The sequence below is a fragment of the Anguilla anguilla genome, chromosome 1 (assembly GCF_013347855.1).
Source record: "Anguilla anguilla isolate fAngAng1 chromosome 1, fAngAng1.pri, whole genome shotgun sequence".
In the NCBI taxonomy this organism is placed as follows: Eukaryota; Metazoa; Chordata; class Actinopteri; order Anguilliformes; family Anguillidae; genus Anguilla; species Anguilla anguilla.
In genome coordinates this window covers 63676826-63702741 of record NC_049201.1, presented here as the reverse complement: position 1 = coordinate 63702741, position 25916 = coordinate 63676826, and the positions used below count along the sequence as shown (strand labels likewise).

Sequence of the window (25916 nt, the reverse complement as noted above, 5' to 3'; positions counted from 1 at the left end):
CCCAATAAAGGAAACAATATGTGGATAAGACATTATGCACATTGTTTCACAAAAAAGTATTGGAAAATCAGGATTCATTTATATAGCCACACTGCCTGTACCAAGTCACTTTCTTCCAAAAAAAAAAAACAGAAGTGTAATGCCAAGAACAAACCATTCATACCATCTCAGCAGGTAAATTTCACACAAATCTCTCTGATCCTAGAAAGCTTTCCAGGCATCATCCGTACCTGCTTTACTTGATGAAATAGCCTCTACTGTTGTAATTCCAATGGTAAGGATACAATGTGCTGATTGCACATAGTTTAACATTAAAAATTGTTTACCAAATGAAAAAACTCATTGAATCAGAAAATCTAAGAACAAACTATATTTGTGGCTTTTTTCATGTGCAGCAGCACACTCAAAATAAAACTTAATTGATTGCACCAGATACACATACAGAACATATAATAAAAAATAACAAGGAAGATTAAGAACACTACAAACATGGTCCATCACACACACATAATATATTCAACAATAATTGAAAATGTATGAACTGTGATGGGCATAACGAGCGTGACGCGCATATAGGTGATAAAATTATCCGATATAGACTTAAAAGTACCATGTAAACCAGCTGCCAAAAACAAATCCCAATATAGATCGATCTGACGCCCTATCAATCTTGATTGTGTCCTCCGGTCAGGACCAGTGTGTGATGGACTCATGACAGGAACACGATGACCTCTACATATCAATACGCACCCAGCAATCGATATTAACGTCAGACAGCTCTGGTGGCTGCGTGCTTCTCCACAGCCTAAATCCACCATCACCTAGTCCATAACCAGACCAAAGGGGAACATCAGACAACATCACAACAGTTAGCCTACTTGGGTTAAATGGATGGGTTTACAACCAAAAATAATCTGACCATCATTTCAAGTTCACTGTAGCAAACAACAATCTCATGCAGCCTATGCTTTTCCTGTCATGGAAAAGCGAAGCTGTAATATTGAAGTCGATGGCTAACAGGAGGGCAGCTTGTTTTGGTCCGGATGCTTCGGCCTGTGTGAACCGGAGAGACGCTTGAGCAGAGAGGCTTGTAACTGTGTGTGCGCGTCCTCCATCCTACTCACACCTCTCCACTGCAATCCAAAACCCATGGTCTTTAAACACTTTAAACAGGGTGCAACGTACACCTGATACAACTGCGGCACCTGACAAGACAAATTAGGCTATATGACTACCGCCAACAAACCCGCATGTCTGCTACTGCGGATGAATTATTGAAGGGGACACTGAGAGGATGTCAAACTGGCAAAGCGAGCACTTCTGACGTTTCGTTCAATTCGCCGGAGCCTTTCCATATTTCACCGCTACTTCCCCGCGGCAGCCATATCGCGTGAAAAGTGAAAAGTGTGGGGGGGGGGGGGGGGGGTGAGGGGGGGTATTTGGCCATGTGTGGGCCGGCGCTGACACTTCCAATTTATGGGCTGAGTAACAAAGCGGTGGCTTCGATTCTGGCTGGTGCTGCAGCCAGGCTGGGTGCAGTATATCAGGGCCTGTTTTTTGGAGGTGTGAGGCTTCTCAAAGAACACAAACAAGGGCTCCTTTGGGGGTTCCGAGCTGTCATCAATAATTCACCTCTGCCATGGCGGCTGACCCGCTTCCTCACTCTCCTGCTGATGACAAGCGGCAGGGGGAGAAGTGAGAAGGCCCGCAGTCACAGTGTCCAGGTGAGTAATGTAGGGACACCCATCGTACTGAGCTCAGTAAGACTCTGTGGGAAAAACAGCTGAGGCCTAGTTCTGTATAAGGCCTGCATCAAGCCAGCGGTGGGTTGTAGCAGCTAATTAGGCTGCAGGTTTGAATCCCAGGTGGGAGATAAGGGCATCTCTTCAGCAAATAATAAACAATAAGCAATAGCAAATAATGCAAAAGGCTTGGTATTCAAGAGGAGTGAAACCAGTCAATAATGGGCTATTTGACCACAACAATTTTAATTCATAACCGTAATATTTCTGCCTTATGTAGCCTACTATTAATCTGACCCCATGTAGTAACGGTAGAAATACTGGTTCAGTTTATTGTATCTGCCAAGAGGGCTATCAAACTAAGAGACGACATCCTCACAGGAAAAATAATGTTTGGAGTTCAAATACTAAGCCGAGCTGAACTTACTAAGCAAGCAAAAACCTATCATTAAAATTCCTGCAATACAAGCACTTAGATATATGAGCAGTGGTCACATTAGCCCATGAAAGAATGGTGTCGCAGGACATTTCAAAATTTTCTGCATTTTATACTAATTCACTTGCATTCTGAGAAAAATAACTATTTTCGCCATAATAGGCCAATTCGAAATAAGACAAATACAAAAACACAATAATAACAAATGATATTTTGGCATTCTGACTAAAACAAAATTTTGCCACACAGGCTAATAATATAAAAAAACCCAAGGGGCAATTTAATAATTTACTCATGTTTAGCAAGCTAGCCAGATTGTGACATCTCTTTTTTGACTTTTCATTCAAATTGAGCACTTTCTCTTTGAATCTCGCAGCGCTACCAACGGCTGTGTAAATATTAGGATTAGAAGTCATTATTTTGTTGTGGTGCAAGTCTGGGTCATCGGCCGTTGGAATATCTGCATTTATAGAACACAGTGTAGTTTATCCCCTGCATTTTGGCTCTTTTTCAGTATAAAATGTTAAATCCTGTGTTAACGCGACCACTGTTAACATTCCCTGGGTCTAGGACTTGTTATATTATAAGCACACACCAGATTAATGACAGTTTCATAGCTATGTCTGTTAACAGTGTTTCCCCTAGGATTTTTTCCTGCATAGTAGTGCATTGGCTTTGCAAGGGTTCTCCGGTTTACAGTGCAACTCAATATTGCACACACACACACACACACACACACACACAGCTGATTTTTGGAAGTTTGCTACAGCGGATTTGTACCTCAGTTGATTCAACAATTTCATGCCAGAATCGCATTCATGCGTACCATAAAGCCAGCCATCCGTCGCTCATCGTCCATGTGTTTACCACTCAGTACGAATGACTTGGGGTAAAGAACATCACCGCAAGAGACTCCCATAACACTCCCTGAATAATGACCGAAGAGGTTACATACTATAAGTTAACTAAAAAGTAAAGTTAAAAAAAAAAAGGCTAATTAAATTTCAGATGATGAACAACATGTAGGCTAATATTATCAGATCAGCAAGCTGTCTGGTGCATAAACCAGTCACACTGACAGTAACTGACAAGGCAACTCATAGCATTCAAACCCAGCTATCTACCTATTTGGTGTCTAACATTACAAATCTATACATTTTCTCATTATAATCAGCATAGGCAACACTACGATATTCAAAACCGCCTAGCTAACTAGCTAGCTACATTTATGATTATGTTTTTATGTAGCTGTGTCACCGGATTTTTAAATCAGAACTGCAGCATATCACCACACTGTCTTCTAAGGTGAACAGTGTTTTTCGTTGCACTGCCATCACTGATCACACATCTCATCCCTGAAAAGTCAAATGGTCACCAAGTGTTACGTTACGTGAATATGTGTATTTATACTATAGAAGTCACAGACCTGTTTTGATAACTACAGTGTGACAAAGAAAGGAATGAATTCACAGACACCAATCACCAATCCACAGTACCCCCCCCCCCCCCCCCCCCCCCCCCCCCCCCCCCCCCCCACATTGGGTTGGGGATTTTTTTTAAATTCAAGCAGCGGTGACAGAAATTCAGCAGCTGCGCCACTGTTGCCTCTTTAGGGAAAACACTGTAACACGAATATAACACCGAACATAACACTTCACATTAACACTGCAGACAAACACAAAAAGGTTTGCCATGTCGCTGAAATGTTATTTCTAAAATAAACCATTCAAACTGCTTTAATAAAGCTTAAGGCGTTCCCTGTCAACGCGAATCAACACCAGAAACACTGGATGAATAAATACAAGGGGGAGCTCTGTTTGGAGTGTGCTGCCTGGACTAAAGCCTGGCTCAGCGAGAGGGCAGCAAGCCAGGGATTGTGACAGAAGATCTTTAATCACCAACACCGTCACTAACGATCGGCTGTTGGCTAATGCTGCTGCGGTCTGGCCCGGGACCAGGGTTTTGGGCAATTAGGCCACATTTGAGCTGTAAGCACACAAGATAACCCCATAATGGAACACAGGCTACCTGGCCTGCTGCACGGTACATGGCTATTCTCCGGCAGGACTGCCCCAAGACTGAGGGAGACAATATGCACGCACTGCACCGCATGGGCAACTCACTAAAACAGTTAGGGTACGTGGTCCTTTCTGCATGCATGCTTTTGCAAAGCATGTGAAATATTAATCTGCCAGCTGACACCCACAGGCTCAACGGCATGTAAACAGCCTACATTTCATCCAGGCCCACTAGCTTGTAAATGTACCACACCAAGGCAGCATTTCACCCCAGTAATTAATCATGAACGTGTTAATCAAAAAGCCTTCCACGGTGCTGATCTGAATTTACTTTTCAGTTGGAATAAAATGTTACTGCACCCTTCAAATTGAAAGTTCTGGACTGTTTGAGGAAGACTTCTTGATTAATTTAGTCATGATTAATTAAACTTAAGCGAAATAGTTAGAAGTCAACTGAATAGGCTATATTTTCACTTTTGCTTCCAAAGGTGGATTATAAAGTCTACTTTCTTTATTCTCGTTATCTGAAACTGGTTTTTGACCAAATGTTAACAGAGTTATTCCAGACATTGGTGATTTGAAAGAAGCAATCTAAAAAACAGCTCCTATATTCCATTATTTTCCATTTAGGCCTATACTAGAATACTGATTCCTATTTCCTATCCAAGCAAACAGTTTATTTTCTTCCGCCACTATTCTAAAGCAATATCAGTACTGATTATTAACATAAAAAGAATGCATTTTCAAAGGAAACTATACACAAGTGTGTCAGCTTATGTGAAACGTGGTATAAATTCTGAACACATATCCCTTTACACTATGCAGTCCACGTAAGTCTCAAGCTTCTTCCTCCTCTTTCACTGGGATGAGCAGAAGAACACGAAACAGGAAGTTAAACAGTACATTTCTATATGCAATGTTTCTCTTCCTTTCATGTCAGAGCATTGTTTTTTTAGATACAAACTGCTGACACTAAGCAATATTTACAATAGCCATAGCTTTATGTGCTATTGAAACAGACCTTGAGTTCATCTCAGCATGCACCATCTCTACACGCTCACACCAACTCCTGGCCACCACCAGCCAGCCAATAGCATCAGCAAAAGTACGTCATCAAGCTAAAGTTTCCATCTCTGTCATAGTACTGAATTACCAATTAAAGAGTGAGGCTTTGTTGTCATGACCACATCCTCTCACAACTGCATGAGAACAAGCAGCTACCAGCAAAGCAGAGGAGAGGAGAGACGCACGCCTGCTGCACCCATGCAAGACCTTACTGATCTCATGTCCTATGCAGAAATGACAATGAATAAGATGTCTGAATAATGTAGCTACAGGGAATAGGAGAGAAGAAATGGAGCATTATGGATGTGACATTGCTATGGACGTGATGGTTACTGAAGAATGCACCAGTTGATAACATGATGTCCAAACAGATTTTTCTCAAACACAAATTTGTTTGCTACTGATAATGTGATATACTGGTAATGTTTTCACACACACATTTTGATATAATTTTTTATATTTTAACAGTTTTTCCTTATTACATTTATTTCAATGGAATGGAGTCATTTACATAATTTGTAACATTATTACAGAAAAACATGAACAGCAAAGCCATTTTAAAATTTTATTCATTTATTTTTTGGCTGGACCGCAACAGCGGGGCCAGCCCTATAAGCGCGAATGTCTGTGACTGACTGAGTGAGTGACTGGTCGGCCGATTTATGAAGAACACCATTGGTCGGCCGGATCACGTGTGTTAGGTCCAGCCATATACTAGATTTTAACCTGGTCTTGTTTTATATAATACATTAATATTTTATCAAGCAGATTAAACGCAACACCTCAAGGTCCTCTGTCCCAGAATTGTGTTCCTCCCTGGCAGTTTATAAGCCACACACTGTACCCGAGATAAGACACTATAAGACACTGGACCACAATGACTGAGTATCCCTCCTTTAAGCTACTGATACCACACCGCTACCTCGTCCCACTCCACATGGCCTGTCCAACCTCCCATACTACCCAATTTCTCATAAATAATCTGGCTGTCATCGCCTCTGTGTGCAGTGCTGCTCTGATAAGAGTGTAGTGGCACATTCCTCAAGGCACAGCCTATCTAAAGTAACGGGACTTTGGGGTACGCTTGCTCATTTATCCAAGACTTCCCAAAGATCACCCCTGCCAAGCATTATAGCAAGTTATCCCAAAAACCAACGTCACGCCCCATCATTCCTTACACGCTCGCATTTATGAAACAAGCACACCTTCAGACCTGGTCAGACTGGATCAAGAGCAAGAAAGATAAACGGGCTTGTTGATCAAGAGCTAACAAATTTACTATGATTTATGTTTTCTCTGTGGCTAGCTAAAAACAGCCTACATGCTAAAATTCATAGGGTATAACTATCCATTAGCTGCACAAGCCAAGTAGTCCTGAGATGAGACAAATTATAATTTTTTATTTTTATTTTTGAAACTTTTTAAATATTTCTGAAGACAGAGAAAGTCTAATCAGGGTAAGACTGTGGTAAGACTGCTAATAATTATAGCACAGCAATTTAATCTAACTACCTCTCAGTGAGACAATTCCTCTCATTCAAAGGTGCACATGAGTGACTGCCATCTGGACATCACGTGTCACAGAAAATATTAAAATAGTTTTCCGCCACCATTATTAGACAGGTGAACAGGTGGTGCAAAGCTGGAGGGATAATTGTGTGCGGGAGTCTGGAATTGTAATGAGTCTCGTGACATTGGTTCATACTTGAAGCTATCCTTAATTCTTAATTACACTATTTAACAGCGGTGGTTGGTGAGCTGAAAATAGACAGGCGGAAAATTTCCCTTCAAAAATCACTTTTTTGTTTTGATCACTAAATATACACTTAATGAAAAAGACGCACCACTCTGTTAACTAGCATTACCTTTCAGTTAACTAGCAAAAAAGGCTGTCTAACAAAAGCTGCACCACAAGATAGTTTAAATTACAAATGCATTTAAATTACAGTTTAAATTACATTTTAAATGACTTTTCCATGAATATTCCCCCAGTGTGTGTGCGGAGAACAAGGAGTAGATACGTGTATCCACAATTTTTAAAAATATTGATAAAACGTGCACAATTTTGCAATACAAATAAAAATAACTTTTGTATTACTTGCCTAATAGCGTAATTGAGGAGAACTTGTAATATCTGCGGTTACAGATTATTTAATGAATTAATCACTATATGTTAATCAAGGAAAATGATTGAAAACAAGTTACCAATAATCAGTTTGAATCCCATTATATCAATTTTTAGCTTATCAGCTACCACTGCGGTTTAATAAATTCATGAAAAGAGGAAGAGGTAGAGGGGAACCACTATAGGCCTACATTCTGAATTGGACCAATATGCTAGCTGAGTAAACTATTTTTAATAAATAAACAATGCTAATGACAATAATGGAAAATACATATTCAACGGCACATTTGTATCTAAAGCAGGCACATAATTATAGCAGCAACACACAGTAGAATAGTAGGCTAATTCCCCCCAAAGGAGCCTGGACACCGCTGCAAAAGAAAAGTGGAAACACATAGCTGAAACTGATAAACAGATACACATACACTTACGTAGCATCACGTCACGTCCATAACGTTATGCACGTCACGTCCACAGCATCCAAAAAATATTCTCACAATGAGTGTGTCAAAATCTTTTACTACTCAGTTGAAACAACAGTTGAAGTTAGCCTTGCACAAGAAGTTTGGCTACAGTCTCACATGAACAGTGAACTATGCAAAAACTTATGTGAAAACATAATGGTCGTGACATTGACTTTGTTTCTGCGTAGGAAATGATGTTCAGCACAGAGAAGTAGAGGAAAAGGTTTGAAAAGCCTTTGTCAAATTTAGTGTTTTGACTTTAATGTTAATATTTTGTGGTGGACTACCTCTGTTTTAGTATTGAAAAAACGCAGTGTTATGTGCAATGGCCGTATAGCATTTTGTAATTAAAATATAAACACATCTAACCGTTTTTAACATATAAAAGTGTAAAAATATGATTTTTTTTAATGATGAGGCTGACCATGACATGGAATTGCCCATTTAAGAAAAAATGCATTGTGCATCTGCTATTCTTCCAGAACCTTGCACATTGCATATTAAACTTTGGTAGTGCACTCAGGTAAACTATTAAACCCATGGAGACTATACTTTTAGGGCTGGGATACATCAACACACAGCCACAAAGAATACTGCTGCCAACATCATAGTTCCACAAAGTCAGTTTTACTGAAAGGAGAGTATGATTCACCAAGTTTAAATCTTAAGAATGTCTCAGCTATACGGGTCACTTGGAGCAGTGGTTCTAAAACTTCTTCAGCCTGTGGGCCGACTAATCTGTGTGTCAAGTCTCAGGGACCACCACACATTGCAACGTCAACAACATCATGCATTTCATTATGATTAACTGTAATTGCTAGGGACCGGCAGCCATGTTGCTAGGGACGAGTGTTTGGGAACCATGGACTAAAGAGTATGTAAATCACCAGTATGTACACAACAGGTCTACACAGGTCAACTGCATGCTCACGTAACTTAAAGCATATCTGTATTTGTTAAACCAAAATGTCACTTTAACATTATTCAGATGAGCAGAATACTCTGGTCTTCATGACAGTACTTTCCTGTTCAGAGCACCAACATTAGTACGTAATGATGACTTCAGATCCCAGTTTTCAGTTCTGCTAATTATAAAAGAATCATGCTTATGAGAAACCAAAGCAGAGAAACCACACATTTGCACTGCCAGAGGAAGCCCCAGGAGTGAACACAAATTGAAAAGGTGCACAATCCTGTGAAACATAGGCCAACTGTTACTGGAGTAGGCCTATACAACTTGTTATTCTGGAATGGCACGTCTTAGCCAACTTACTTATTTTATTTAGGTATTATCAGTAGCCTATTTATTACAAATTACCTGATTCATTATCAAATCTGGACCAACCACTCATAAATAATAATAACATGCCATTTAATTCCACTCACAATCCATTGATCCAATAGACAGACCACAATAAAAAAGCATGAAAATTAGAAAATCATGTGGCCACTTCCCCCAGAGATGGGCACCAGTGCACCAAGAGCATGGGTAATATTTCAGTTTTACTCCTCAGTTTTTCATCTTAGGGGTGCTGGTAAAGGGCTAGCACAGAGCATTGTTTACTGAAATACAGGACACGAGACAAAACAGCCATGCTTAGTAATCAACTGTGCTAAAGGACATGGGGAAGTCAACCATCTATCAAGCGTGATATCACACCCAGATAATGGCAGAGAGAAATGCCTGAAACGCTAATGGGGAAGCTTCCGACTAAAGCTGCAACTGACCTTAAAATGATGACTCACAACAGCTAGTACAATAGCGACCAAAGAAAACTAAATAAAATCCTGCCTATAAATTCACAGGTGCCCCGAAGCCTTAGACCTGATATCATTACCCTCTGAATAAAACTAAACAAAAATTAAGGAGAAAATGACTTTTATATATGTATAATATGTATTATAGAGAATGTACTAACATGCAAGTTCACAACCAAAAGGAAATAAGTCATTTCCTGAGAATGTGCATGTGTTTGAGAAGTATGAGGAGTCTGAGCAGGTATGAGCAGATACAAGAACCCCTGTGGCAAAGCATATCACCACCACATAGCCTAATAGCTGGCAGAGATGAGATTCTTTAAAGACTGCCATGCAGAAGTCAGGCAAATCACAAAGAGAACAAAACAAGAAAACAAAATTCATCATCCACATGGTGTGTTGCAGCAGTTAGCATATTTTTTCACCCTAGAAATCTTCAAGGTCTCTGTGTTTTCTTGATTATTCGAGTCAATGCAGAAAGAAAGAGGGCCTTGGCATCTCAGAAGGTCTGAACAGGTATGAATGTCTTAGAGCGGGGGTGTTATAAAACAAGAAATAGCCATGAGCTGTCCAGCCCTGGTGCAAAGGCTCACCCACACAGTTATCCATCTCATCTGTCACTGAGCCCACAGGTAAGCTGTTTTCAGCCATCTTGTTGTGGCACAGAAATTCATAACCACCTGGACAGCTCATGTATAACTGCACGGATTAGATTCAGGAACTGGGAAATGGGAAAACATGGGAACATTTTTCCTGAATACCTGCTAGTGCTGTAGCTACCTTTCAACAGGGGCAAGATGTGCTCTTGTTCTAATACTGGCTTTGTCTGTTGTTTAAAAATGTATAAAATATTCTCCTGACAGTGTTTTTCAACTGGCAGTGTGTGGCCCAACCTAAGACCTTCCCATCTCCAACCCCTGCTTGTTCCACCAAACATACACCACAAGTGGCATTTTCTATTCCTTGTCCTCCTCTAAGACAAAGGCTAATCCCTGGCATCCTCCCAATCAATTGCTCATTCACTTCAATTCTCATCTCTAGCTTCACATGCCATACAAACAGGCCAGAAGCTTCTATCACTTTTCTACTGTTGATCCTTCATAATGAAAACATGGCAATTTAGAGATTCTATGCGTCTCTCCAAACCATTTCAAGGTTATATAAAGAATACCCTTTTCTTTGAACAAAATGCAACACATAGTTCGGAAGTCCTACATTACAGTTTGGACTGTAAAGATAAAGTATGAAGTCATGCGCAGAATGATGACACTTCAAGTCTATGAATTTTGCTGTCTTTTACATTATTAATGAATTGATTCCTTTTATTTATCCCGACAGGGAAATCTGTTTGTCACCATAAAAACAGAAACAATTACAAAGCCATAATAATTACAATAGGTCAAGCAGCACACCATGATGCATACAGGTCAGAATACACAGCCCTTTCAATAATACAATCTTTTAAAAAAACAATAACTAGCCTATTTCTTTCTGCCATTGGCTTTACAATCATTAAAATACCTAATGGCAGCGGGCAGAAAAGATGAGCGAAAACACTCAGTTGAGTACCTGGACATTACCAGGCAGTCAGTGTACCCACTTCTCAGTTCCATACCAGCTGCATGCAGGGGATGGTCATCATACCTCAGAATTGCCTCAGTTTTAATCCTAATGCGTTGCTCAGTGATGGCTTCCAAGGAGTCAAGTTTCAGGCCAATAATTGAACCGGCCTTCTTTACAAGTTTATTTATTCTATTCCTGCCCCCTTCTGTAACAACAGTGCCCCAGCAGACTACTGCATAAAAGAGCACTGGCTAGTCCGCTCTGATTTTTTTTAAAAGAAGAAGAAAAAAAACATGCAACAAAGACATGCTCACATCAAAGGACCTAAATTTCTGTTGAAAGAAAAGCCTAGACTGGGCCTTCTTAAAAAAGGCATTGCTGTTCTCCTTCCATTCTAACTTATTTTCCAAGTGGACTCCTAAGCATTTAGATGAATGCACAATGTCCACCTGTCATTGATAAAAAACAGGGGTTGGGGTGTTTCTTTTTCCTAAAATCAATTATGAGATCTTTTGTTTTGGTAATATTCTACAATAGTTTAGGCCAAGAATGGTATATCACAAATCTCTTAAAATCAAATCACAGTGCAAGGACCAATCAGCATCAGATCATTAGATGTCAAGAACTACAGGACACATGCATGCTTTCCCAATCTGGCTAAATGCCAAAGGGTAAACAGAAGCCAGTCATTTATTTTCATCAAGATTCCAATGTAAGACATGACAGCTCTAATCAATGTGCACCATTTATTTGAAATAAACAGCTGTGTCACACACTGAACCAGTATTTAAATCTAAATGAGTGCGTGTCCCTTTATTTTAATGTTAGGTATTGTGCTGTCATATTGTGTCCATCAAACAGGATAATCAGTACAGAATCTGTCAATAAAAAGTTAGTCAATCAAGCCCTCAAGTGTTAATTATGGTAAAGCACTAAGGATGGTCGATGAGCACTTCCCTGGAGCTTCTGTGGTTTTCATGTCCCGCCTCCTTTCCTATGGTAACTGAAACAACCTCTTTATTGGCAGATCAATACCCAGCACACCGGGGAAAGCTCTTAATATGTGGCTTCTTCAACTCTTCATTTCCGTGATTTTTTTTTTTTTTTTTTCAAAAAACAAATCTAATTCTTCTCAGTAGTTTCGAAAAAAAAGGCTGGTCCTGCAGTAAAGTAAGAACTTCCATCTGACTAATCTGACATTATGTCTGTCCTGAAAGACAACAACAGATCCCATCAACTGGCAATGACACGCGCATGTTTTAATTACTCTGAAAGGGACCTACACTAAACGAAAAATCAAAAATAGGAAAGGTTTGTGCTTGTAATAACAAGCTACTCATCTTCCAGAATACCAATAGAGCTCAATGCAAAGTCAGTTGCATGTGTTGCAAGATAGTCTTTGTATTTTATACAAACAGAATATTAATTCGAGTAAAAACAATATACAGTCGTGAGACTTCTGCATCACCTTCTAGTCAAGGCATTACAGAAAAAGAGTCAAATCATATCCTGTAACTAGCTACTCACTGCATCGGAAATACATCTTAATAGACACTTAACAAGTGCACACAGCGAGAAATGTTAGGCTTTTCCTTTACGTTTACATCACATCACGCAAAATTGTAACACAGAAGTAGGCCCAACAGCTGGAAATTTCATATGCACCCAAAAATGTTAGTTCTCATGATGTCCATATTCAAATAGAGTACAGCTAAAACGACAACGCAACGACACAATCTAGACAACATTTTGATCTACCTTATTTAAACGGAGAAACATTCCAACTGCTCTCATCATGTTCATCCTCAGTTCATGTGCCATCATTGCATACGTTTGGCTTGCGTGTTCAATTTAAGTCATAGTATTTATGTGTGATTTTATGGGCCATGTTTCCAGTTTTAAATTGTTCATTTTTGCATCGTCAAAATTATTTGTCCAGGTTCGGATCCTTTTGTAAAACGGTAACAAAACATATGAGCTGCATGTTTGTTTGTTTTTATTTTTAACGTAAACCGGTTATTTGTGTTGAGACAGTCCTACTTCTCACAATGTTTCACAAACATAAAATTCTGCAACGACACCATTCAGCAGAAATTTTCTTTAATGTTTTATACGCTGTTGTCCTCCCGTGTGATACTGTACCGCGGGTAAATTAGAAGGTATCGCCTTCTATAAACCTTATTATTAGCTGCACAGTATATATTGTCATCGACGCTCAATTGATTTCTGTAACCCGTAAGTCAGGTATCTCTAAGGTTAAGCTACACGTCCCAGACAAAGCTCTTGAATTTTCTAAATCCAGGCTACAATAACTATTATATAGCTAACGCGTGGAAGCGAAGCTCTGATCACATCGATGAATAACGCAAGGTAAACTGTAAGGGCTTGATTGATATGACCGAACAGACCGTTATAGCTACCTCAGCTAGTAAATTGCAAACAGGGTATAATACGTAGCTAAGGGTTTACTTTTGACACCTTGACTTACCTTTATAATACTGCTTCTCCGGGGTATCCCAGATTTCGTATCAAGTCCGACAGAGGTGCTGTTGGCTGTTTCTAGTCCCGGACTGTCTTGTTGGGTTGGAGATTCGGACCCAATCATGGTTGGAACCCCACAGTCCCCGTTCGACACTGATTCTTTGCATTGTGTTTCTTCGTCTGTCTCATCCCTGGTTACGGCCAATTTCTTTTCTGTAGTGGGTGAACACACTCCGCCGTTCTTCCCTAACTCCGCCATAGATAACGTTACCGTAAACGTTCAGAACTTTGAATATTAGCCTCGTTCTATGTATTTCGATGTTGTCGGATTTGTCTGTCTCTGGATAACCACTGGACGTAATGTTCATTTAGCTAACGTTTAGTGTCTCGCCAGACAGGCTCCGGGCAGAATAATTCCCAACGTACGCTAGCTGCCAGCTAGCTAGTAATATACAGACATCACATTAAGCTTAGCTAACAAATTGGCTAGCTAAATAATTAGCTAATGTCTGAAAAACTAACTAACGCTACAGAGGTAAACTTTTAGATAGCTGGATAGCTAATTCCATTTGTCTATATTAAGATAGCTTGTCAGCCAGAAAATTCAACTTATTTTCTTTCTGAAATGATCATTGCATTACAGTGGTAGTTAGCTAGCTAGTTACGTTACTTAGCCAACTAACGTTAATTAGTCTAACTTCTCAGATTCTTTCACATTTATAGACAATGGGACTCTTTGTCATAGCCAACTAATGCCACACGGTTAATTTAAAAAATGACATATAAAGGTAGCTGAGCAGCTTATTTCAACTAGCTACAAAACAAATACCTTTCTGTGTATACTATTTTTGATCATTTACAGTCAGCTACCTTAATTCGATTAACGTTAACGCTATACCAGCTATCTGAATACGACGCATTCATCCACCAAAGTGGTTCATCAGTCACTCTTGAAATGCATTGGTACCAGCTATCTAAATATCACTCGAATCAGAAAAGCGCTCTTTTGCTACAGTATCAAGTTGGCAACGTTAACAAGGTTTCTCGGTAACGTTATACGACTTCCTAAACTCACAGGAGCTAGACTATATTGCGGACTTGAACACTATAACTAACATTGGCTATTGCAATGTCCAAAATTCTAGGCAGGAAAAATAAATGAACGTTACAGACGCTACTACTGGTAACGTTAGTTAGCTAACTGACAATCATATGCTGGTCTCATTACCTATCTATGGTGACATTTGGTTAAATTGATTCAATCCATTCAGTGGTTCCCAGGAATAAAAACATCAAATGGTGATGGTGATGTGATGATAGAATAGATTATTCCTCTTGACGCCGCGACGACTTGTCAAGCTAACTAGCTAGCCCTGCCTTTTACTAGTACGTTAGCTAATTTGCGAGCATCCTTAAGGCTGTAGCTAAGCAGCACAAGCAAATTAAGCACGAACCGTATCCTGATATTACTGGCTAGCTAACCGGCTAATGCTAGCGTTGATATATTTTAGCTACAAGCAGTATCCTACATAACCAATTGATTAGCATCGTTTCGTAAAAGCTCAGGTGAGATGTCCGTTGGTCGATATTGCTCCGACGTTTAATATTTCATAACGACAAGGTGACAGTTCAGAATACGAATTAGCTGCAATCGCTTCCTTAAAACCAGCCCTCGCGCGCTGTATGTTCGCGGCTATCATCCAACCGAAACAAAACTTGCCGTCAGTCAAATACCAGCACTACCCATGATGATTGTTAATGAAAACTCCGCCTATTGTGGCTGGAGAACACTCAGGTTATTTGTTACGTTTTATAAACATCGCACATGGCAGTAAATGTAATTAAACCAAAACGTTTAACTCATTGGTTGTATCATGACCCGAGCACTACCGCATTAAAGCGCGGATTTATGAAACTATAGGCTACCTGTGTCCACTCGGTATACCTGTCAGGGGATTATCTGATGTGTCTCGGTCAAGTGCTAAAACGTGGCCTTCCTTCTTTATCGTTCAAAATGCACCATCAATAATTATTGTGTAATTTCTTAGGTTAAACTTTTTTAAATGTAGGCCACATTTCTTTATTTTGTCATTTGATATTCAACGTTGGTCTGAAACTTCATTCTTAATTCCAAGATAAACATTAAAATGGACTGAAACAATGTTGCCTTAGCTGCTACGGGTAGCCTACTTTGAGGATTACTTTTCAAATGGTCTGGACTGATCTCATTTTCAGGTAAGTATTGTATGAAGGTGCTTGGAAGTAACCAGTCTCATTAAAGAGTCTAGATTGCTAACATTAATCCTACCTGTATGAGTGGTTTACATAATTGAGTTGATGCAGAATTGTAAGCAGGGTGATTAGCCCTGGTTAAGGCTGCTACACTCTCAGAAAAGGGCATGCTACACACTCAAAACAGATGTGTTAAAAACATCACATAGCATGTAATGTACACATCTTTGTCTAGTGAAGGACAACACATTTTGTGCTATTTTCAATACAGTCTGTGTTAAAATGTCACCCTGTGTAACACGTAAATTATATATGTGTAATACGAAAGTAATAACTTTGACACAAAATGTGTTGAAAGTAACACAAAAGTAGTAAAACAAAAAGTATGTTGGATATTAACACATCCTTTTTGAGAGTGTAGGGGTCAATTTTTGTTCCCTAAGGTACATTCCCTCACTGGGTCATATTTGTACCGTAGAATACTAATCTAAAAGAGTAAAGAGTACAATGGGTGTACCTTTGAGGTTACTGCCCCAGTGAAAAGCCACTGTACCCATATAGACTCAGTTTTTGCACATGTTTTCAGACATTGTAATAACTGCAATCAAACACTTCCCATAATTTGATCTTAGTCTTTCACATTGCTGTGGAGGAATTTTAGCCCACTCTTCTTTACAGAACTGGTTTAACTCAGACAAATTGGTAGGTTTTCGAGCATGATCTGCTTGTTTCAGGTCCTGCCACAGCATCTCTATTGGGTTCAAGTCAGGACTTGAACCCAACAGAGTCAGGACTAGGCCACTCCAAAACTTTAATTTTGTTTCTTTTCAGACATTCAGATGTGGACTTTCTTTGTTTTTTTGGATCATTGTCTTGCTGCATAACCCAATTATGCTTCAGGTTCAACTCACTGACAACTGGACATTCTCCTTAAGAATTGTTTTGTACAGAGCTGAATTCATGGTACCTTCAAAAATGGCAAGTCATCCAGGTCCTGGGGCAGCAAAGCATCCCACCACCATCACAGTACCACCACAATGTTTGACTGTTGGTATGATGTTCTAACTGTGAAATTCTGCATTTGCCTTACAAAAGACATAATGCGACCCATGTCCTCCAAAAAGGCTTTTGGCTCATCTGTCCGAAGAGCTTTATCCCAAAAGGCTTGGGGATCATCCAGGTGCTTTTTTGCAAATGTGAGACGAGCATTGATATTTCTCTTTTTTAGCAGTGGTTTCTATCTTGCTACTCTCCCATGAATCCCATTTTTGCCCAGTCTCTTTCTTATTGTGGAGTCATGAACATTGACCTTAGTTGAGACTAGAGAAGCCTGCAGTTCTTTGGATGTTCTTTTCAGCTCTTTTGTGACTTCTTGAATGAGTTGTCACTGCGCCCGTGGAGAAATTTTGGTTGGCTGGCCACAACTAGGAAAGTTACCACTGTTTTAATTGTTGTCCATTTGGAGATAATGGCTCTCACTGTAGTTGAGCAGAACCCCAGAGCATTAGCAATGGCTTTGTAATTGTTTGCAATTTTGTGGTGACTACTTCACTCTGATGGTAAGGTTCAATATGAGCGAGGTTTAGATTCAATACTGTATTTATTCAGCTGAATTGAATTATCTATTCAATTTGGTTGATTGAGTAACTAAGGGGGCAATTACTTTGTCACATGGGTGATATGGGTTTTTGATAACTTTTTTCAGTAAATTAAATGATTTTTTTGAAATGTTCTTTGTGTTTACGCCTCTGTCTAATATTACATTTTGTCTAAAGATCTAAGGCCACTCAGTGTGATAAATATAGAGGAAATTAAGAAGGGGCAGATACTTTTTTCACAGCACTGTAGGTTTGTTTGACTGGTTCATTGTCCAAATCAGCTACACTCCCCTTCTTAAAACCACCCTTCACACTGTACCAACCACTACCAACCAAACAAAACAAAACTTTCTATCACTCAAATGCCAGCATTAACAATTTGAAACTACACCTACATATTATGGCAATAGAACACTCCCATTTTTGCTTTTGATTGCTGTTATGTAAGGCTGTGTTGTTCTAGATATGCATGGGCAGTGTGTCCTATTTGTTGATATCATGTGATTGTAGGTCCATAGAGCACTGTGGGTTCAGGTTTTCTACTCATCAGAGACAAGTAGAAAAATAAATAAAAAAATAAGCAGGGAATACACTCAAAGTCTAGAATACAGTATATCATGTTCTACTGGCCATTTATTCAGTGCCAGTATTAAGCCTTATTTTTTGGCAAAGTTCTCAGTGAAGTGTTGGTCAAGGCAGGGAATTTCCAGTTTGATTTCAAAGTGGATGAAAAAACAAACAGGAGTGTTCAATGAGTTTGTCAATTTTGTTACTTCTCCAAACCCCTGCCATAAATCTGTGCTACACTTGTACTAGTAAAGCACATGAGACTGGCTCCTTTTAATAGGATTGTGATCTTGCATTCCACAGCTAAGGCTCAGGTATTAGACTCAGCCTCCTGAAATCCCCACTGCTGGTGGAGCCTGCTTCCCTGCACGTAGAGTCGGTAGCAGTCAACAAAGTCCATGGGAGCCCAACCCTTGAGGGGCTCCTGGTACCCCATACTGGGGAAATATAGAAAAGAGGCGCAGTTTCAAAAGAAGATATTTACTCTTCATGGGGCAAGGACTTTGGCTGGCTTAGACTGTGATATTGTGGTCTGACCATTTAAAGAAAGGGTTAGCAAATTCAGCCAGAAAACTCACTCATTGGTTCAGGATGAATCATTTCAGTAGATTTGAACATGGCCCCCATCTGGTCATTAATATCATTATCATAGTTCTGAGTCTGGTGGTTTTTCTGAGAGAAATGAGCCAAACTCCACTGGTGTACGGTGATCAAGTTTGGTTAATCAGTAACATGGGCACATTTTAGCACTGTACTAAACTGTGTGGGCAGTTAAGTGGAGATGTGTTCCAGTAGGTCCAGTTTCGAATTCTACCTGTGAGACCTGAATTTTATAAAAATTTAGAGACATGTTTTTTGACATCAATATAACCCTTGATAAAAGGTCCATGCACATGCACTGTATATGTTTCTTAATGTGTTTGGTAACCACTACAGTTCAGCTACTTGCCTCAATGATATGATATGGTATGAATGGACCAGTCATTGAGCTCAGCTCTCCACATGATGTGTTAAGAAAACATACATAGCTAGATCTGTTTTACTTTCACTTTCCATTAGCATGTCAACAACGTGGCAAATATTTCTTATTGTCTGTAACACTCACTTAATTCTCTATTAAGACATTTTGGCATATTTCACTGTACTCCAAATAAAGCATTTAACACTGCCTGGTATAAAATCATTTTAGACTGAAATATAAAGTTATTCATACACATGCATTCATGGAGGAATATCTTGATGGGTCGCATATCACACAGCTGGTGCCGGGTCTGTACAGATCTGATGATGCTCTTGTGAGCTCTACGGGCTGAGGGCAGCACAGCACATTGGATATGGGATCATACATGTAGTTCGAAGATGAGTAACTTTGTCTGCAGGTCACAGACATATTAAACATACAACTCGGGATGAACAGCTTCAGTTCGAGGAAGGTCTAATGGACTAAGGGTGGAAAAAATAAAAGCTACGTCATAAAAGAAAATATATAAAATATCACGTAACACTTTTTAGGTTACAGGCTAGGTCCCCATGAAAGGTAGGCTATATTGCCTTGTTTTCACAGATGAACATTATGAAATTGCACAGCAGAGACATCTGCTGGTTAAAAATAAATAAATAAATAATGCTGCTGTTCAGTAAAAAAAAAAAAAAAAACTTCTCGCAAAAGGCTAATTCATTTGGGAACATTAATATAACTGAAAAAATCATAATTTTGAACTGCTGGTAAGTGTATTTAAACTCAAATGGCCCACTGTAAACGGTTAACTCAATATCGGTCACACAGATGAAGAGGGCAAGACAGGACAAGAGGTAATTTGAAAACAGAACTTACTGTATTGTACTGCAGTCCTAGTAAGCCTACTCATTGCAATAATGACATGTTTTATATTTAGTTTAGCATTTTTATTTTGTTAACATCACGTAATTGCTGCCTTGGCTCTCAGGACTATACAGAAGACAGTTAATAGCCCTGGCACTGATTCATGAGGAGAGTTAATTGCACAGATTCCTTTCAAAGCGTTTCCCAGAATTCTCATGTGTGTTGCATTTGTTAGTTCTCTGGCTACAAACATATTTGCTTCTTTTTTTAATATTCACTGAAAAAAACTGTTACAGTGACTAGTTGGCTAGTGGCTATTGACTAATTCACTAGTTTATCTTACATCTTACATCCATCCATTATCTAACCATTTGGTTTGGTCAGGGTCGGGGGGGGGGGAGTGGTTGAGGGCTCGCTGGGTGAGATGGCAGTGCTGTCCACTGCATTACCATGCCACCCACCATTCTTCAAAACTCAAAAGGACATCTTTAATGAAAAGCAGTTTGTGTTTTTGCATTGCTTATAAACCAAAATAATACAGGCCTGAATATTTGTATCATATACTTGAGGCATGTAAATCATGAAGTGAGCGTAAATACTAACTTACATTTATCTCCCTCTGACCTGTATGAATCCCCCTGTTATTTTTTCTTCTAACAGTGAACTTCATTAGTTCTCAAAAACTCCTGGTCCATGGCACTGTCGTCCATTGTCTATTGTATTATTATTATTATTATTATTATTATTATTATGTTTTTAGTAAAAACAACAGTATTGTTTAATATGGTTTACTGGTGGATTTATGTATCTTGTTTCACTTAAACTCACTGCTATTAAATTAAACATGACTGAAATAAACATTAAAAAGAAAGTCAAAATAAAAATGTGGTCCTTGTGCCTTGGCACAGTTCTTTATAGGACAAACACCATGGACAGCTTTTTAATTAAACATTTCCAAATAAAACATTGGATTAGATAAAGATAAAGGTTAATCAGTCATTTTAAGTAATGTAGGTCTGTTGTTTTATTCTAGCATGGTGATTGTTTGGTGATTTTCTTATTGTTTTAGATATTCAGAATTTGCCTGTCAAGAATGTTGTTGAGTAAATCAGTTTACTGGACACATTTGTGATGGTTTCAGTGATCTTTCAACAAGCTTGACAGCTGGACAGCACAGCTTAAATCTGGAAACCATGAGTCAGTAAATCTGTTAAATGTCAGGCTATGAAGAAGAGATGAGTTGCATGTCTTCATCCAGTCCTTTCAAGAAACACAGATGACTTTTGATATATTCTGTCTGTTCATTGTGTGAATGCTGACAGATATTTACATTAAAAGCCTGGATATCTGGAAATGAACATTATGAGGAAAATCATAACAATTTTTATGTTTTTATCTTAGTATAAAGTGTTGTACAACTAGACAATTTCACTAACGGTTCTTTGTTTTTGTATATTTATGAATTATCTTCACTGTTTATCAATGCATGCACAGCACATCTTGTGGTCAATAGCTACACACGAAACAACAGCAATGAGGCTAAAAAATGTTGTTCTGAAAAAAGTGTGATATTGACACACTTTAAATGTCAAGAAAACATGAAAGCAAAAATAAATAGGAAAAAATTGTTCATAACAGTTACATTGTTCAGAACAAGTACTTGCTAAATTTTTATATTATTTATTATTGAAAAAACTATTTATGATGCTCTGAATAATATTGCCTGGGGTACTGGAAAATAGCAGCATCAGTATTCATATAGGGTGTCATATGGCAGGTGCCATTAGCTACATCGGCTGCCCTGGAATTTAGTGTGCTGCTCTAGTCAGTTTTGCAGATGCTAAGCAGGGATGAACCTGATTAGGACATATTTAAGAGACCAAGAACAAAAATCTATTAAATATGAAAATTTTGACTATTAATTTCATTTCATTACATCTAAGGTATTTCAGGCTCACCATGATTTGAAGAAAATGAATAAAATACATGTGTACTCTGATACCATGACCATCATAATAGAAGTTAAGCAAACCAAACCTTCTTCCTTATTCTTGTTTCATGTTTTTCTCAGTGTTGTCTGGAAAAAAACAAGCACCAGCCACCTGTTTATAAAGTATGCTGTAATTTGATTAAGCAATTTTTTTTTATTTAGCTTTCGGTCATATTTTTCCTCAGGCAATGATTTGGCCATAGCACTGTGCTAAACATCAGGTGCTGATGAAACAGTTGTCACACTATGTCTAATGCTTCAAGGAGGCGCAGCTTCCTTACTTACAAGACAAAAGTATGGCTTGGCTAATGGGTTAAAAAAAAAAAAAAAAAAACTGAACATAAATTGACCCTCTAAGTATTTTGTATCATTCATGTCACATCTTTAGAGAGCGAACCCAAATGTTCAAAAGGACAAGCTAAACTTCAATGAGAGCTTATCATATTAGCATATTAGTTAATCATATTGCTGGGTGTTGAAGCTCAGTCATGAATAATTCTACTGAACAAAAGAAGAACACCTGCAGTAAAATGTTTACTTTTCATCACTTTTATGTGCAGTTCTGCAATTTCTCATGAATGCATGTGAGCTATTAATACTATAGCTATTTATAGTTATTTCTGCATTTTATACAGTACATGCACAAAAATCAAGAGAATGTTATAGAATGGTTGCTAATGAAATTAGAATTGATCTATCTGAATGATTTTTGAACCAAAATGCTATGCATGAGACATTTGCTGTAATCCTCTTGCATATCAACAAAACAGAATAGAATAAATAGAAAGAAAGCACTCAGTAGCGTGTCTTGGCCTCGATGTTTCTAGATATGTTTGGCCTGATGTTGGTGCTAATGTCATGGGGTCATCAAAATCAATAGGTTTCTTCTGTTGAACATGAACGTGCACACGGTACACAGCAAATCTCACGGCAATCCGGTCATTACTTTCTGCAATATGACAATCACAATTTGAATGTTGTCTGATGGTGGTGCGAGAGGATAGGTCATGGGGTCACCAGAATCAATAAGTTTCATCGTCTTGGGAACATGAATGTGCACAGCAAATTCCATGGCAATTTGGCCATTACTTTTCCAGATGTGTCTGTCAAGGTCAGATGGACAAACAGACGGACAGATGTACGTCATAACATAACTTCCTTGGAAGATGTGATAATTAAATTTACAATTTTTATTGTATGAAATAAAATAATCAGTTGACACAGGAGGGGCCAGCTGTGTACAGTGAAAATTCTTGCAAGAGCACAACGCTAGTCACAACATGAACAGGTCACAGCAAAACCAATAGAAACGACAGGATATGGAAGTGTCTTATATTTCTCTATTGTGGGTGAGGTGTGTCCAGATTTTGAGTGTAGGGAGGGCTCTACTGTAGTGAAGGGTGACTAAGACCTCTTTTTATGTGACATATATCTGATCTCTTGATAAATATGGGTTAAACAGGAAGAAATCAGATATGGATAGAAATCTAATTCCTGAATAACCTCTGGTAGTCTTGGTTGCCGGTATTGGATTTCAGTCTAAAGGTTTAATTATGCATCTTCCTTTGTTGCCAACATTCACCTGATGAATAACATCTCATAATAAGAATGTGGTCCCATGGCATCCTGTTGCAGAGCTGCTTGTCAGGTAAGATTGAATACTGATTACAACAACCAGGAGAAATACAACCTCGGTCTAAATTCGCATAGTTGGATATACGCCACTTTATAAATTGTTCATGAACTGATGGCCACATATATCAGATATACAAAAATCCTGTTTGTCAGCTGCCTCTGTTATTATCGTAATCAAGGACAAATATACATATTTATGGCCTCAGCTTAACCACAGCCTCAAATTAACTTTGACTCATAACACATTTTATGAAGAAAAAATGAACACTAATTATAAGTTGAAGTTAAGGACTAATGTTGACTGACCAATGTATTTGTTGTATGATTAGAATGTAATTTATTTTCAAAGACATGGGGCTGTATTTTAATGGCCTTAGCACATGCATTAAAGTGCAATGCGCAAGTGCATTTAGGGTGTGGCCAGACCCACTTTTGCTCATTTGATAGTTGGATAGCTTAAGCGCACAGTAAGGCGCAAGGTTCAGAAGGACTGGACTTAGTGGCTTAGTGAATTGGTGTGTCTTCAGCGTAACGTAACTGGAGTGTCATTTTCAATTGTCATCAAACTTGCTAGCCAACAATGAAGAATACCATGGAGAGCTCGATGACGTAAAGGTCTGTTGTGTAGTTTTTTTTAACAATATTGTAAATTTGAAGATAAAACTTTTAAAATATCATTTTTTACAGTCAGCTGATAGGCGAAACACATTGTTTGGAGAAAGAGGTTGTGCTTGATCCTCTTATGCAACAGACAGTCATGAGACACAGTGCCAGTGCGCACAGAGTATAGTGTTGCCATAGATGGACGGCAGCGTGGCAGCATCTATCTAACAATCTTTCTATTGTCAGTATGATGGCCCAAAGGCTAAGTTGGCAACATTTGATAGCAATGGTTACCTGCCATCCCAATACAGATATCTGGTAGCATGATATGTACCTGAAACATGACTTTCACTATCACCTGCATTGTGCACCAGTAACACACTTCTCACTATCACCTCTTCAGCAGTGCCTGTATCTGAAACACAACTTTACTATCACTTGTAAGTAAAAAACCTGGCATGACAGCTTATGTATGAACCGCACCAGTCACATGCAAATGGAATATGAGAACAGACAGGATGTCAGGAATGTAAACTGTGGACACAGAGAATTGCAGTGTGTAAAGGTTTTCATTCTAGTGAATGAACTACCTGATATTTATTTTGAATGACTAACCACTATATGCGTATGGTAAACCAATTCATGGTTTGAAGACATTATGTGAAGATAATTAATGGTTTTATTCATGACAATGTGAAACCAATAGATGAATAAATATTGAACCAATACACAAGCATCAAACCAATACATATGTTTATAAAAAAACAATATATGCATGAATTCATCCATACATGTCTTTGTAAATTCAGTATACATGTGAAGCGATACATATGACAATCAAACAAATAGAAGCACCAATTACAAACCAATGTATGGTTTACCACTAAATGGATTCTTTTTTCCTAAACGGCATCCCATAAGTAAAGCTTTACAAAGACATGCACCTATTATTACAGCATCTATTCATATTACACAAGCACACTGTCCATCAGGAGCCTGGAAAAACCTTGAAGTCACAAGCGAACCGCATTGACTTTCACTCTGTAACGTCAGTCTCCTAACTCCTCTCCAACACGATGTTGCAACGTCATCGAACTGCTTTCACGCGAAGTACCACAGTTTGCACAGATATATACATCCAATGAGATATGCACCACATCACCAAATACAAGGTCTTGCTGAACCTGGGTCAGAAAGCACATTACCTACCACAGACATTGTGTGCAGAAAAGAGCAACAAAGAAATGAAAATAAAAAACCATAAAACTGAATCATCTAAATAGCAGCTGGGACTTGGTGGCTTGATGGTTGTGAATATCAATTCTGAATGAGTGATGTTTACCCCTCAGGACCTTTTCTAAATGGCTATTGTAGCAGCTGAGGTTTATAAATAGGTAGCATGTAAACCGGGAGCCATGTAAGCTTCAGCATATAAATGGACAAACTACCACATGTGTTTTTTTATGGTAAACTGGGGTGTCAGCGGGAATTGAATAAGTATCTCTCAAAACACAAATAAGGACAATAATGCATTGTAAAATTTCTTTACTTAATGCTGAGGCGGCAATGCCAGTCTACCACATTTATTACAAGTAACATCTATTTTGTTTGTCTATACCAACTGACATGACCGTGGCAGTGAAAAGGGAATTGATAATGCGAATTCTTTACAAAAGGATGTCTTTTTAAAATAATTTTATTAATAGTAAATTCACATTTACTGTAGCATAGAACATTTGTGGGAGGCTTTTGAAGCCACTTTGTCTGCAGTAATTAAACTTTAACTCACCTACACTATGGTAGGTCATAGTCTGAAA

General features: G+C 38.6%; 1 protein-coding gene across 1 annotated transcript in view; it reads right to left on the bottom strand.

The window, feature by feature from the left end:
- LOC118227366 (inactive phospholipase C-like protein 2) overlaps nt 1-15399 on the bottom strand; it is a 61685-nt gene extending 46286 nt beyond the window's left edge. Inside the window, exon 1 of the mRNA XM_035417742.1 lies at nt 13660-15399. Within this exon, the coding sequence (XP_035273633.1) occupies nt 13660-13911 (252 nt within the window). The 5' untranslated portion in view covers nt 13912-15399. The remainder of the gene's footprint in view (nt 1-13659) is intronic.
- Between the last annotated feature and the right edge of the window lie 10517 nt (nt 15400-25916).